The 12,871-nt window shown below is 47.9% G+C and overlaps 8 protein-coding genes across 8 annotated transcripts; 4 read left to right on the top strand and 4 right to left on the bottom strand.

The window, feature by feature from the left end:
- Window positions 1-135: 135 nt before the first annotated feature.
- AGABI2DRAFT_190340 (hypothetical protein) lies at window positions 136-771 on the top strand. Its single transcript, XM_006457891.1, has 3 exons — window positions 136-236; window positions 288-452; window positions 507-771. The coding sequence occupies exons 1-3, from the start codon at window positions 183-185 to the stop codon at window positions 705-707; spliced, it is 420 nt and encodes a 139-aa protein (XP_006457954.1). The 5' UTR covers window positions 136-182; the 3' UTR covers window positions 708-771.
- Window positions 772-817: 46 nt separating this feature from the next.
- Window positions 818-2,283, top strand: AGABI2DRAFT_114976 (hypothetical protein; the record flags this gene model as incomplete). The annotated part of the gene is made up of 6 exons (XM_006457890.1): window positions 818-910; window positions 961-1,167; window positions 1,238-1,393; window positions 1,462-1,845; window positions 1,900-2,054; window positions 2,109-2,283. 6 exons carry the CDS (start codon window positions 818-820, stop codon window positions 2,281-2,283), a joined length of 1,170 nt encoding a protein of 389 aa, XP_006457953.1.
- A 15-nt stretch (window positions 2,284-2,298) lies between these two features.
- Window positions 2,299-3,502, bottom strand: AGABI2DRAFT_133783 (GTP binding protein). Its single transcript, XM_006457889.1, has 6 exons — window positions 3,293-3,502; window positions 3,125-3,245; window positions 2,996-3,068; window positions 2,829-2,940; window positions 2,618-2,778; window positions 2,299-2,558 (listed from the first exon to the last, which is right to left on the bottom strand). The coding sequence occupies exons 1-6, from the start codon at window positions 3,406-3,408 to the stop codon at window positions 2,497-2,499; spliced, it is 645 nt and encodes a 214-aa protein (XP_006457952.1). The 5' UTR covers window positions 3,409-3,502; the 3' UTR covers window positions 2,299-2,496.
- AGABI2DRAFT_216007 (hypothetical protein) lies at window positions 3,471-5,985 on the top strand. The gene is made up of 11 exons (XM_006457888.1): window positions 3,471-3,562; window positions 3,616-3,819; window positions 3,869-3,914; window positions 3,970-4,086; window positions 4,143-4,298; window positions 4,351-4,475; window positions 4,525-4,713; window positions 4,770-5,006; window positions 5,059-5,430; window positions 5,490-5,609; window positions 5,666-5,985. The coding sequence occupies exons 1-11, from the start codon at window positions 3,488-3,490 to the stop codon at window positions 5,855-5,857; spliced, it is 1,833 nt and encodes a 610-aa protein (XP_006457951.1). The 5' UTR covers window positions 3,471-3,487; the 3' UTR covers window positions 5,858-5,985.
- An 11-nt stretch (window positions 5,986-5,996) lies between these two features.
- AGABI2DRAFT_176491 (hypothetical protein) lies at window positions 5,997-6,662 on the bottom strand (the record flags this gene model as incomplete). Its single annotated transcript, XM_006457887.1, has 3 exons — window positions 6,413-6,662; window positions 6,267-6,347; window positions 5,997-6,203 (listed from the first exon to the last, which is right to left on the bottom strand). Exons 1-3 carry the CDS (start codon window positions 6,596-6,598, stop codon window positions 5,997-5,999), a joined length of 474 nt encoding a protein of 157 aa, XP_006457950.1. The 5' UTR covers window positions 6,599-6,662.
- A 640-nt stretch (window positions 6,663-7,302) lies between these two features.
- AGABI2DRAFT_63138 (hypothetical protein) lies at window positions 7,303-8,648 on the bottom strand (the record flags this gene model as incomplete). Its single annotated transcript, XM_006457886.1, has 4 exons — window positions 7,303-7,495; window positions 7,549-8,174; window positions 8,238-8,373; window positions 8,464-8,648. 4 exons carry the CDS (start codon window positions 8,646-8,648, stop codon window positions 7,303-7,305), a joined length of 1,140 nt encoding a protein of 379 aa, XP_006457949.1.
- Window positions 8,649-8,931: 283 nt separating this feature from the next.
- AGABI2DRAFT_199053 (hypothetical protein) lies at window positions 8,932-11,067 on the bottom strand (the record flags this gene model as incomplete). The annotated part of the gene is made up of 8 exons (XM_006457885.1): window positions 8,932-9,099; window positions 9,157-9,324; window positions 9,379-9,420; window positions 9,473-9,719; window positions 9,768-9,852; window positions 9,907-10,293; window positions 10,355-10,478; window positions 10,522-11,067. 8 exons carry the CDS (start codon window positions 11,065-11,067, stop codon window positions 8,932-8,934), a joined length of 1,767 nt encoding a protein of 588 aa, XP_006457948.1.
- A 306-nt stretch (window positions 11,068-11,373) lies between these two features.
- Window positions 11,374-12,818, top strand: AGABI2DRAFT_63983 (hypothetical protein; the record flags this gene model as incomplete). The annotated part of the gene is made up of 9 exons (XM_006457884.1): window positions 11,374-11,435; window positions 11,481-11,559; window positions 11,611-11,629; window positions 11,683-11,816; window positions 11,880-11,969; window positions 12,019-12,084; window positions 12,133-12,241; window positions 12,293-12,677; window positions 12,731-12,818. The coding sequence occupies 9 exons, from the start codon at window positions 11,374-11,376 to the stop codon at window positions 12,816-12,818; spliced, it is 1,032 nt and encodes a 343-aa protein (XP_006457947.1).
- Between the last annotated feature and the right edge of the window lie 53 nt (window positions 12,819-12,871).

Here is a 12,871-nt window from a genome sequence, read left to right as displayed (position 1 = left end):
CCACTCTACGCACCCTAGGCTTTGGTTACCGAGCAGGCTTTATCCAAAAAACCGCAAAATTACTCGTCGACGCTCATGGATCCAATACACTCCCAGACGATCCGAGGGAGGATTCCGAAAGATGGCTACACAATCTCCGCAACGTCACCACTTCCGAGGCGAGAGAAGAATTACTCAAGTTGATGGGAGTTGGAAGAAAGGTCGCTGATTGCATTTTGTTAATGAGTCTGGACAAGGTATGATCCTGCCCGTCATTCTGTTCTGTTCTTCAATAATAAGTTCTCTAGAAAGAGGTTGTTCCCGTTGATACCCATGTGCACCAAATTGCTGTCAAGTATTATGGCATGAAACGTCCAGGTTCGGGAAAGATGACCATGACACCCAAGCTCTATGAAGAGGTCAATACCAAACTTTTTTCCGCGTGGGGAGACTACGCCGGTTGGGCCCATTCCGTAAGGTTTTCCCTACCCACACTTCTCTTTGCGTGTGTTCTGAGTATCTCCAAGGTCATGTTTACTGCGGATCTCAAGTCCTTTGCAGATCATAATATCACGCCATCCTCAAGTCCACATAAAAAGTCACCGACGCCAAAACGAAAGCGGGAGGAGCAACTGAAGGAAGAATGTCTGCCAACGCCTCCAATCACTCCGGAGCTAGAAGCTGGTTCGTTGGCTGAGCGGGTTAAGAGGAGGAGGGGCGCGAAATAGGTAGCAGTTATTCTGTAACTAATGTTAATTTAACTTCTGTTACACAGCCACCATCTAATCGTGTTTCTCTATATTTGTGAACAAGGTTTCCCATCCGTCTGACTTTCGCCATGTCCGACTTGTCTCTACCAACATTATACAAACGCAGTCTCGAATCTTCATCCAAGTCTGTCAACCTACCCACTATCAATGATGAAACTCAAGTGCGCATATACCACCCTGGATTTCGTTCTAACTCTGACGAATTGCAAAGGACCTCATACAGTCAGCGCTTCAGGACTTGAAAGAAGTGCATAACAGGATACGCGACCTATCTCTTTTCAGCCCGAATGAAACTTTAGACGATATTTCGAGCAAGAATCTGGTTTATCTGACGTTGCCTTATGTTTTTGCTGAAGTTGAGAATCGGGTTCGAACGACGGAGAGGAGTGAGAGGATGAATGTTCTTACTCGAGTTATCGTGTGTCACTCTCTTTTCCCCTCTTATTTCAAGTCTGATGGAATATGGATATATGCAGAACTTTTACCAGACCTTTGTGCATCAGTTGGAAATTTATGGTATCATACCGGATGATGAAAAGGCGTTGTATGCAACGAAAGCATCTACCCTTGTCGATCCTGCAAAACGAAGAGAAGCGAAAGTGAATCAATACAAGAAGATGAAAGAGATTAAAGATCGCATTCAAGTATACAACATACACATACTCTCTTGAGTCTTGATTTTGCTAAAACCTTTTTTGTGCATTTGTCTTAGGTATTACAAAAACGACGAAATCAAAAGACAACGACAACTGCTGAAACCGACTTTGACTTGATCTCATCTCTCCTTCCTATCACTTCTCCCTCTTCCAATGAAGAAGAATTAGACTCAAATACAGATGAATTCCTCCGTTCTTCAAGTACCCTCCTCCTTCGCATGTTTTACGCCCAAACTTCAACCCAACTCGAATCAATGGAACTCGAACTCGAACTCTTACGAAACGCACCTCCCGTTCCTTCCAACGCCCCTTCACCACCCTCATTCGATACTAGAGAAAAAAGTAAAGCAGATGAACAAGAGGAAACTTGGAAATTGGATGTGAATGCTCAAGGACGAGGGTTGAATGCTAAAGGTCCTTTATTGGATCCACAAGGTCGAGTGAGTCAATAGAGAAGATCATTCTTCAGATGACACTCATGTTTATGAAAATAGCCACTAAGACCGTTCACGATTTTGCCCTCCGATGCAGCAGAACGAGCAAGATTACAAGCTCAAGTATTTGGACCAGGTTATAATCTCCCAACGATGACAGTAGACGAGTATCTCCAGATCGAAAAAGAGAGAGGGAATATCATCACTGGTGGAGGGTAAGCACTTTCATGTCTCTTCCACCTCCCAACACACATCTCACTGAGGACTAGTCCGGCATCCCTAGAACAACCGACATCATCTGAACAACTCCAAATGGATTCCGAAATGGATGGTACAGTCGCAGGGGAGGAAAAGGCAGAAGAGAAACGTCAAAAAGATGAGAAATGGGCACAATTCAAGGATACGCATCCGAGAGGTGCGGGAAACACGATGAACAGAGGCTGACAATCGGTTGAGGGAGGAGTAATGATACAAGATGCCAATGCATATATTGTACCCGGCAACATCGGTGTGGGGTATGTGATAAATCAATACAGACACTAGTCTAGGGCTGATTAGTGAACGGTGAAGGGGATTTGAATGGGAGGGCTCATGAAGTTGGTGGCCCAAAAGGGGTTTGTGGAGTGATGATAGCACAGGGGTGTATGTACATTCATATCAACAGTTGCATGAAGATGCCTCGGGCACCTCGCCCGCCGATGACGTTGTGACGTCAATTTCTGCAGCACAGGCGTGTCAAAAGCATAGTCCAACGGTAACATTGGAGCGGGAAACGCACTCGTATTAGTGTCTGATTGATTTTCCTTCTCCATACCAGGTAACGACATGGCTATTTTCTTGAATAGACCCTTGACATTATGCCCTGCCTTTGCTGAGGTTTCCATGAACATGATATTGAGCTGCGTTGCCTTTGCAGTTGCTTCTTCCAGCGTAACTTGCCTGTAACCATATTTATAATACCAGAACTGAAAAGTAAGCTGGAGACGCACCGCTTATCTGAAAGATCTGCCTTGTTTCCCACCAGCACAATTATAACATCATTCCCTCTTTCCGACCGGACATCCTCAATCCATTTGGTGGTGGACATGAATGACTGTCGATCTAGTTACACGTCAGACATAGAAACGTGGGCGGAGAGTCGGAGACAAGGACTTGCTTGTGATATCGAACACGACGATTGCGACTGACGAATCGCGGATGTACGAAGGTATCAGAGAACGAAAGCGTTCCTAAAACAGAGGATGTTGGTGGAGGGACGCCTCGGTAGAGGAAGGGACGTCTATACCTGACCGGCAGTGTCCCAGAGTTGTAGCCGAACGGTGCGGTCCTCGAGATACATTGTCTTGCTCAAGAAATCGATACCAATGGTAGCTTGATATGTATTATCAAACGTGTCATACATAAACCTGGGTGCGGTGAGGTAAATGAGAAGACTTGGCTGGGGCAGACGGACCTGGTGATGAGACTTGTCTTGCCGACGGACTGGTCGCCGAGGAGGACGATCTTTGTGCGTTTTGGCGGGGCAGAAGAGAAGTCGGCTGCGACTGGCGACGAGACTGGGTCGGCCATTGTGGAGTGGCAGGAGCTGCTTTGCACGCGAGTCCGATGGTATGTATGCCCACGTGACCCCGCTTCTCTATCGCCCTCCATGAAGTTCAGCGACAAGATCGCCCGCCAGTCTCCCTTTTTCACCTTTGAGTTCTTTCCCCCGCGCACAGACCAGGTATGTCGCCTGCCCTGACCTATATTCCTCGTCGCTGGACTCGGTCTGTCTAGGGCTTCGACAACCTCGCCGCCCGCATCTCCCGCCTCGCCACCCTCCATCCCCTCGGCGTCAGCATCACTTGGGGAGCAGGGGGCAGCACAAAGGAGAGGAGCCTCGAACTCGCAACCCTCACCCAGGACCAATGCGGCCTCGACACTATCCTCCATCTCACTTGCACAAATGCACAACTCGGCTCTATTGACGCCATATTGAAGGTAGTGCCCAGCACCACTACCATTTTTACCTCAGCTGATCATCTTTAAGGATGCCAAGGAACGAGGGATCCAAAACATCCTTGCTCTTCGAGGAGGTACTCTCCGTTACGCAGCCATGCGAAATGCCCCTGACAATACGGATCCCGACAGACCCGCCACGGGGCCAGGAAGAATGGATCCCCTCTGATCCTCGCTTCACTCACGCCATCGACCTTGTAAGACACATTCGCAAAAGCTACGGTGACAACTTTTGTATCGGTGTAGCAGGTGCAGTACCGTCGATCCATCGCAAACACCTTCCGGTCCAGCTCAGCTCCATTCAGCTTACCCGGACGGTCATCCTGACCATCTAATCGACGAAGGCCGTGAACTCGATTGCCTCAAAGCCAAAGTAGATTCCGGCGCTGACTTCATTGTAACACAGCTGTTCTATGACGTTGAAGCATTTTTCCTTTGGCTCAAAAAAGTCCGTCAAAAAAGTGCGTAACGTTCTATTTTTATGGTATGTTTTTCCAATTATATTTGATTTAGACATCAATGTGCCTATCATTCCTGGGATCATGCCTATCCAAACATATGCCTCTTTCCAGCGACTAACGAAACTGACGGGTGCAAAGGTTCCTGACCGTATACAAGAGGAATTGAATCCTATCAGCGTGCGCGGCAACTCTGGTTGATTTCTCTGCATAACTGAACCACGAGCAGCACGATGACCGGCTCGTCAAGGACTTTGGCGTCAATCTCGCAGTCGATATGATCCAGAGGCTCGTGACGGGAGGTGAAGTTTCCGGTGTCCACTTTTGCACGCTCAACCTCGAGAAAAGCGTACAGCGCATTCTAGAAGATCTTCAGTGGACACATGCACCAAATCGTTCTCCCAACCGACTTATTTCGGTGAGAGATTCTTTTCTCCTGCGCCGACTCTCCAAACTTAAGGCAAGTGGTAAAAGGATGCACCTCTTCCACCAGTATCCAGTAGCGCTGAGCCCGACCGCGTTGTAACCCCAATAACTGCTGCACGCGACGCAACGCAAACACTAGCATCTATGCCCACTGCAAATAATGAACCGGGCCGGATAGAATTTGATAATGTCGCAACTTGGGATGATTTCCCGAACGGACGGTTCGGAGACTTCAAAAGTCCTGCGTTTGGTGCTAATGATCTCTGGGGTAACTCTGGTAGCATTGTACGTTCAACTTCACTATATGTGCCCTATGATTGTTCACTGTTCAAGGTAGTCTCATGAAATGTTGCGAGAATGGCGAAATCCGAAAACGGTTGCCGAACTCACTCAACTATTCCTCGACCATCTCGACGGTAAAATTTCGACTACGCCATTTTCGCCGACACCACTGTATCCTGAATCGTTAATAATCCTGCCGGAGCTTAGAAGGTTGACAGAACGCGGATGGTGGACGGTTGGATCACAGCCTGCCGTTGATGGTGTGAGCTCCTCGGATGAAATCTTTGGATGGGGTCCAAAGGCGGGGTATGTGTTCCAGAAGGGATTTGTAGAATTTTTTTGTGAAGAGAAAGATGTCGCTATGTTGGAGAAGAGAGTTCAAGACCATGGGAATGGACTGGTTCATTTCTTTGCAGGAAATTACAAAGTCGGTTTACCCCTTGCTTGTTTCTACGTTTTGGAATTAACGATGTTCTCTCTCTGCAGGGAGAGTTCAGCACCAATGTTCCAGAAGATTGTAGGAATGCCATAACATGGGGCGTCTTTCCGGGCCAAGAAATTATCCAGACCACTATAATCGAGCAAGAGTCATTCTTGTCTTGGAAGGTAAACCTCAATGATTTCCGGATTGACTTGTTGCTGACCATAGCTACTATTTGCAGGAGGATGCATACTCGATCTGGTCTGACTGGGCCTCATGCTACCATCCAGAATCAGAGGAACGTAAACTTCTTGAAGAAGTTCGCGACCGGAGGTGGTTGATCAATATCAACCACCACGATTATCGAAATCCACAAGCGTTGTGGGATTTTATATTCAGCGATGGAGATGGATTAGTGGATGGACCTAAGTGACGGAGGAGGCAGCCAGAGATATCTTCGTTTTTCGTAGTGTGAACAGGACTATATCATTGACCGAATACGCGACAATCTACTTGTAATTATGTCGATACAACCTACAGAGGAATATAGATTACTTACTGTACAATAACAATCATACGTCGGAAGGTTCTTCTTCGTACTCTTCCGTATCGCCTTCAATCTGTTCTTCCATTGATTCTTCGTCTACATTGCCATTACCTTCTTCATCCATGTCTTCCATACTGGCATCAAGGTCTTGTACGGATTCATTCTCTCCTTCGTCTTCTGCTATTGAAGGTGCACCTCCGGAACCTTCTGTGTCATCTGTATCCTCTTCTGCCTGTACGCATAGTATTGTAAGTATGTGGTAGCGAGAGGAAGAAGAGAATAGGGGAGAACTGACGTCGTTTTTCTCTTCTTGTTGAGTTAGGGATTTTCCGATAGGAATGAGAAATGTATATCCTCTATTATGTATCGCTGCCGTCTACACGCACAAATCAGTAAAGTAAAGTAATGAAATGCAAATGCAACTGAACAAAAAACACATACAATATCCTCCAACTCATTCTCCTCATCACTCAAATCATCCATCTCACGTTGTAAATCTCTAACAGCATTCAAATGCGCATAAACGCGTTTTCGTGGAACAGGGATCGGGTGGGGAGGGATTTGTTTGGGGAGGAGACGAGGGAAATGAAGAGGTTGGCGGAGGAGGGTGGCTGATATGACTGGCATGTGTGTGTGTGTGTTACTTTCTTAGTTATCGGAAGTGTGTTGAACGCATTTGAAGACTGAAGAGATGATGAGAGGATCAGAATTGCCAAATTGAGTAGGTCAATGTGCATCTGGGGTCCTGGTTTCGGGCATCAAGCAGAACGCGGCTCTGTGACACCGTCCCCAACCTCGACAAGCGAGTTTCACAGAGGACATGCGATTTCCAAAGAATCGGCTGTAATCATCCTCTGCTAGAGGTCGACTACATCCGAGTATCTTTCGCGCAAGAATTTATACCGGAGGTCATTAATTGAGACGCCGCCAACCGCCGCCTGCAGAAAAAGAAACACCGATATTTCTCCATTGTAACTGCCTTTCCAAGAAATTTAGCTAGTTACATGTATGTCAGCCGCCCACATTCTTGAAAGAGAAAGTTTCTATTTGATACATTTGCACTTTTTCCCTTCTACCAGCACAGAGATATTACACTTCCCATCAGCGCACGTCAATAACCATGATACACATCCTACCCTTACACGTCAACACACCCACGCCCACGATCACGAGCATTAATTCCAATAATTTGAGTTTGCTTCGCGAAGGTAAAGGATGAATAGCGAGCGCCCCTTTCTAAAGTTCGGATCCCAACCTGCCAAGAAAAAAAAGGGGAGGTCTTAGTATATATATTTAAAACCGACCCACACCAAAAAGAAAAAGGAAAATAATTATTTAGAGGAAGATCCCGAAAGGTATGGTATCGAAAAAGCCGCAGCAAGGACAAGTGTGCCGATGAGGACAGCGGGTAGGTACGATGAACGTGGTGACGAAGGTGGTAGTTTGTCCGGAATGATGCTTGTACGGAATGATGTATCGGCGTGGTAGAGCTCTACATACCCAATTGATTTGAAACCATGGATGCTAGAAACAGACGTCAGCATTTCCATCAATATATGTCTGGCTATAAGACTCACTAATAACCCTTGATATTCCTCTCGATCTCATCTTCCATTCCCAAAGGAACACCGTCCAAAGACCACGTTACTTTGGTCGAATCACTCGACTGATCTAACGACGTCGTCAAAGTAGCATAATGTCCAGTAGGCCACGTCGGAGAATTCAAGTTCCAAGATTGCACAATTTTCTTCCCTTGTTCTAAGGAATGGTATTTTCCCTTGACACCACCACCAAAGAGCGAATATTCCGTGTCAGGTTTCGCAGCTGAAACTGCAGGAGCGCGTGTCCAAGATGGTATCTTCTTTTCGTCCGTGAGCAAAGCGAACAAATCATCAGCGGAAGCTTGGAATATAGCAGACGCCGTCACGGTAGTCGTGTTAACTTTTTCGTCGGTTTCACTGCGGATAGCTTGGGAGAGTGCTGAGCGAGCTACTGATGCCGCAGGTTTGTCAGCTGGTGTGGATGGTGTCGGCGTACCCGTTCGACTTGGCTGAGCACTGACAGTGAGATCCTTGCCGTGAGTATCGATAATGGCCGAAGGGAATGTTGCAAGCTTTGTCTCAAGAGCCGCGCAAAGACTCTTCTTGGCCAAAGCAAAAACCGAGTCAGCACCAGCCGAAGATGTGCTGAGAGACCATTCGTACTATTAGACACGTAATCAGAAAAAACGTAGTAGAAAAAACAAAGAGGAGAAAGTGACACGTACAACAAAGTCAGAAAGCTTATCGCAAATTATTTCGTGCGATATTTCGGGGATAGTCAAAGAACCTTTTACTTCTGTTCCATCGCTAGTTGTGCCGACCCAGGACAACGTGATACGTATATCGAAAATGGTGATAAGCCTACATGTAGACAAATATCAGTACGACAAACCATCAAAGGCAATTAACGTCGCAAAGTAGACGGCTTTCGTTACAAAAAGAATTACGCACTTTGACTTCCTTTGGCCAAGTTCGACATCCCCATCGACCTCGTTAACAGATGAGACGGAGACGACTTCACCTCGGTCACCGGATACGGAGATGGTGGTGAGTTCACGCTTCATCCACTCCTCGCCCCATTTTGTGATGTTCTTGTTTTTCCAGTGCCAGTTCGCGGTAGAAGGAGGGAGAGCCATGACTGGGGAAAGGGCTGGAAGGGGGGATGGAGGAGGAGAAAAGATTTGATGCGGCTGATCGCTCTTACTTCCATTATTTTAATTTATTTGTGCCATCCCGATTCTACATGGTTCTATACGTTTCCTTCCGTTCATTTGGCAAGCCAATCATTATCGACTCTCTACTGTACCTACACACAACATAATATAAAGAACACTTTGCTACATCAGAATCCACATAGGTTCCCCCACCAGCGGGCTTACCTCTCATATAATAAACAATGGGTATAACTCAACATACGAATTATGATATCAAGTTTTGTACATCGGGAAACAAGGCATTATTCCTCGTCGATTTGCGAAGGGTCAAGGGTCGCACCCAAAGTCTAATATGTCCAGTTTTGGTTGCGGTCAGGAGCGACCTGGGAAGGAAAGCGATATCAGTGAGTAAATCACAATCTATGGGCTTAATCTACACAGTTCGTGAGTAAGTCATGAAGAAAGAAATGTATAGATAAGGGGGACGAACAAGAACAGGCTGAACAATAGCCGTTTCATTTCGGGAGGGCGCTGGATGATATCGGGGGGAGTTAGTTCCTTCAAGGCCTGGCGGTGCAGGAAGGTAGGGCTGAGATTTATCTCGTCGGTAGGCGAGGGATACCGTCGACGAAACTGACATGCGATGGTGGTACGTGGCCTGATAGGGGACATGTCAAAAATGTGATATGGGCTGGGGAGGGGGTAGACTTACTTGATTTTTTGGCCGATGCAAAGCACCGCTGGAGAAATCCCACTAAATACAAAACGTATGAGTCCATGCCAAAGAAAGGCGTTTGATCTCGTACCAAAATTAACTTGTTGTCCTCCCCGACACTACCGAAACGGTAAGTTCGCCCATCACACCGAAGATCGTCGAAAGCCACGCCAGAAACGAAAGACGAGTGACCTTGACACCTTGCTACAATGCGCTGTTCCCATGGTGAAAAGATGGTGATAAGATCGTCTTGGCCACCTGTGAGGATGAAGCGTCCATCTGGAGACCACGCCACACAGGTCAACGTGCCGAAGTAGGATGCATAACAATCCACAAGCCTGAACGTGGTGAGCGATCAAGTAGTGGTAGCGACAACTAAAACATACTCTTCAGCTAGTGCATCAATGACTCGTAGACAGCCATCCTCCGATATCGCAGCGACATATTTCACGTCGGGAGAAAAGACGAAATCTAAGGTTGCAGCTCAAAAAACAAAAGGAAAGAAGGGATGAAGGGATTGCTGACCGACAACACCCTTGCGAGCGATTCGCCAATGGCTGACAGGGTTCTTGGCGACTTTAGCATCTTTGTCAGGCTTTCCAGCGACGTTGATGGCTCCGCCGGTGGTGACTGGGTGCCAAGGAGGCATAGTCACGAATATGTTGTCGGTGGGATCCCAATCACGTTGCGGTGTAGAGTCTTCGTTGACGTCGAGACTCGTAGAGGCGCCCGTAGGTTCTTGAGGCGAGAAGGTTCCATCTTCGCGTTCTTTATCATATACAACTATTGTGCCGTCTGCGTGGGAAACAAGGAAGAGGGTAGTGGAGGCGGGTACCCAGCGAATTGCGGTACAGGGCGAATTTGATATAGAGCCCTGCTTGTTGAAGCGCCCATATCGTGAAGTGATGGGATCTTGCTCGCAAGACTTAGCTTCTAAGAAGGTTTATAGGTTTTTTAAATTGAAATGGCGTACCTAACCAAACAAGGTCACCTGTGTTGAAGCCAATGATGACGTCGAGGCGCTCGGCGGACGCGGTGGATTGATTGATGTCGTGGCACGTTGGATGGGCGGAAAAGACGATCCTTGTAAGAGGTTCCTGCGTGCATGTTGAGCAGGATACGGGGACAGGGAAAAGGCACAGAGTTTACCTTTGCCTTTGACCCGGCTTCGACCATGAGAAACGTTCTGGCGACATTGTAACAGAGGATGGTAAGATCGCCCTGCTTGGACTGCAAGGTCTTCGACCAGCCTTCGCCGGTTTGTATTCGGGTGACGAAAGTCGATGAGGTGGTTCGCATATTGTGCTTCGGCCGAGTGGCCTGCTTTTTCCTGCCGGCTGCTCCGGAGGAAAAGATGGTCTGTTGTTCGGGTAGAGATGGGGTTGCCGGAGTGCCGTTTTCTTGCACGGACGGCAGCTGGTCAATCTCGTCCGGAGTCTCGCTGCTCGAGAGACTGTGTCCATCGTCCTTTTTGTCTTTCTTGCCGTCTTTGTTTCCTCCGAGGAGCTGGGCCAGGCCAGGGGGGCCTCCGCCCTGAGGCTTTACAGGAGGAGCCCTGACGACGATGGAGGAGACCTTGGTGGGGAAGACGACGGGGGTGAGGGTGGACTGAGCGAGGATGGGTTTGTGTTCCTCGGTGAGGGAGTAGACGCCTTCTGGGGCAACAAACGTAGACTCGTTTTCCATGGTGAGAAGAGATCAGGGGTCATTCAGCTACTTTTGTATTCTGATCATGACCATCCTACAGAATTTATTACCGAGTCATGTCCTCGCCCGGATCTAACTCTCATGCATACCACCACCTCCCTCCGTCCCCTCGTTGCTCGCTCGCTCGCCCCTCGCCTGCGTTCGCGCCTGAACTCGTCCAAGGTCGAGCCACCCCCTCCCGGAGGTCACTCTCCTCTCATCGCAGATTCGAAACTCCTCAAATCTACGCGAGATGCCGCTCTAAAAACCCCGGGCATCAACTGGATTGAAGGCGACAACACCGCCATGGTCGGCGGCCGCGAAACTCGCAAGATGAACACCTACCAGGCGGTCCGCGATGCTATGAGGTGAGCTTGACGCCACCTCGCCTTCCTCCTGCTCACGCGCCCTAGCATCGTGTTGGCTCGGGATGATAACGCTGTCGTCTTCGGGGAGGACGTAGCCTTTGGCGGCGTCTTTAGGTGTACTTTGGTCCGTATCCCTCGAGTCTTATCGTACCGGAATCCTCACAATTATTTATAGGGCCTTGCAGAAGAGTTTGGTATGTATACTCAGCAACCATTATTTTATTGCTCGAGTCCTCATTGGTTCCAGGTCGCGAGCGCGTCTTCAATACGCCCTTGACTGAGCAAGGCATAGCCGGTTTTGGCATCGGTATGGCAATGATGGGGCATACTGCAGTCGCCGAGATCCAGTTTGCAGACTACATCTTTCCCGCCTTTGACCAGGTATTTTACTCAACACCAAGTGTCTTCAAACGTCAATTTAATGATCAATGATCTCGCCTTAAGCTTGTCAATGAAGCAGCAAAGATCCGGTACAGATCCGGTGGAAGTTTTGATGTTGGGGGTTTGACCATTCGGACGCCCACAATGTCCGTTGTACGTGCCCAATAGTTCACTATCACCTTATCTAAACCCCTTGTACTAGGGTCATGGTGGCCTCTATCATTCCCAGTCTCCCGAAGGTTTCTTCATGGGTGCTGCAGGTTTGAAGGTGCTCATTCTTCCGATTTCGAGAGGGTCAATTGCTGATGCGCGTTAGGTTGTGATTCCCCGATCGCCACTGCAAGCAAAGGGTTTACTGCTAGCTTCCATTCGAGATCCAAATCCAGTCATTTTCATGGAACCAAAGATTCTCTATCGGTCCGCAGGTATACTTTTCGGAACATGTTCAAATCATTGTAGGCTGACACTGTCCTTAGTGGAACAAGTTCCCGAGGACGACTTCCACTTGCCCATTGGTAAAGCAGAAGTCCTTATTCCCGGCTCAGATGTTACGGTCCTTGCATGGGGCACTCCTGTCTATAATGCGGAAAACGCCATTGAGTTCCTTAAAAATCCACCTGCAGCTATCGAGAGTCTTGTTCCTCCTTCTCTTCGGTCTGCAAAAATTGAACTCATAGATTTGCGGTCCATACTGCCTTGGGATGTTGAAACTGTTGTCGAAAGTGTCAAAAAGACTGGGCGGTTGGTCATCGTGCATGAGGCTGGAATGACGGCAGGTGCTGGCGCCGAAATTAGCGCAGAGGTGCAAAAGAGGTGCTTCCTCAAGCTCAGTGCTCCGGTGAAAAGGGTTACTGGTTGGGAGTACGTCTCATATCTCTTCCATGTGATGCAGCTGCTGATTTCTTGTGTTGCAGTCTTCCCAACGCTCTCCAATATGAAAAATTCCATATACCGGACTCCATTCGGATTCTTGATGCTATCATGGAGACTTTATCATACTGATTCAAATACGCATCATCATTTTAATTAGATGGCTGCAAATACTATGTATCAAT

Source organism: Agaricus bisporus, assembly GCF_000300575.1.
Source record: "Agaricus bisporus var. bisporus H97 unplaced genomic scaffold AGABI2scaffold_2, whole genome shotgun sequence".
NCBI classification, from domain to species: Eukaryota; Fungi; Basidiomycota; class Agaricomycetes; order Agaricales; family Agaricaceae; genus Agaricus; species Agaricus bisporus.
The sequence above is the reverse complement of the archived record's forward strand: the minus strand, read 5'-3'. Positions and strand labels throughout refer to the sequence as shown.

What these genes read in the sequence shown, in the direction of transcription:
- AGABI2DRAFT_190340 (XM_006457891.1), top strand. Translation starts at nt 183, where the DNA reads ATGGGAGTTGGAAGAAAGGTCGCTGATTGCATTTTGTTAATGAGTCTG. An exon ending in TGTTAATGAGTCTGGACAAG is followed by an intron (nt 237 to 287) that starts GTATGATCCTGC and finishes TAAGTTCTCTAG; the next exon opens with AAAGAGGTTGTTCCCGTTGA. An exon ending in ACGCCGGTTGGGCCCATTCC is followed by an intron (nt 453 to 506) that starts GTAAGGTTTTCC and finishes AGTATCTCCAAG; the next exon opens with GTCATGTTTACTGCGGATCT.
- AGABI2DRAFT_133783 (XM_006457889.1), bottom strand. Translation starts at nt 3,408, where the DNA reads ATGGCCGACCCAGTCTCGTCGCCAGTCGCAGCCGACTTCTCTTCTGCC. An exon ending in TCTGGGACACTGCCGGTCAG is followed by an intron (nt 3,069 to 3,124) that starts GTATAGACGTCC and finishes CCTCTGTTTTAG; the next exon opens with GAACGCTTTCGTTCTCTGAT. An exon ending in CGTCGTGTTCGATATCACAA is followed by an intron (nt 2,941 to 2,995) that starts GCAAGTCCTTGT and finishes ACGTGTAACTAG; the next exon opens with ATCGACAGTCATTCATGTCC.
- AGABI2DRAFT_216007 (XM_006457888.1), top strand. Translation starts at nt 3,488, where the DNA reads ATGAAGTTCAGCGACAAGATCGCCCGCCAGTCTCCCTTTTTCACCTTT. An exon ending in CATCCTTGCTCTTCGAGGAG is followed by an intron (nt 3,915 to 3,969) that starts GTACTCTCCGTT and finishes GGATCCCGACAG; the next exon opens with ACCCGCCACGGGGCCAGGAA. An exon ending in AGTCATTCTTGTCTTGGAAG is followed by an intron (nt 5,610 to 5,665) that starts GTAAACCTCAAT and finishes TACTATTTGCAG; the next exon opens with GAGGATGCATACTCGATCTG.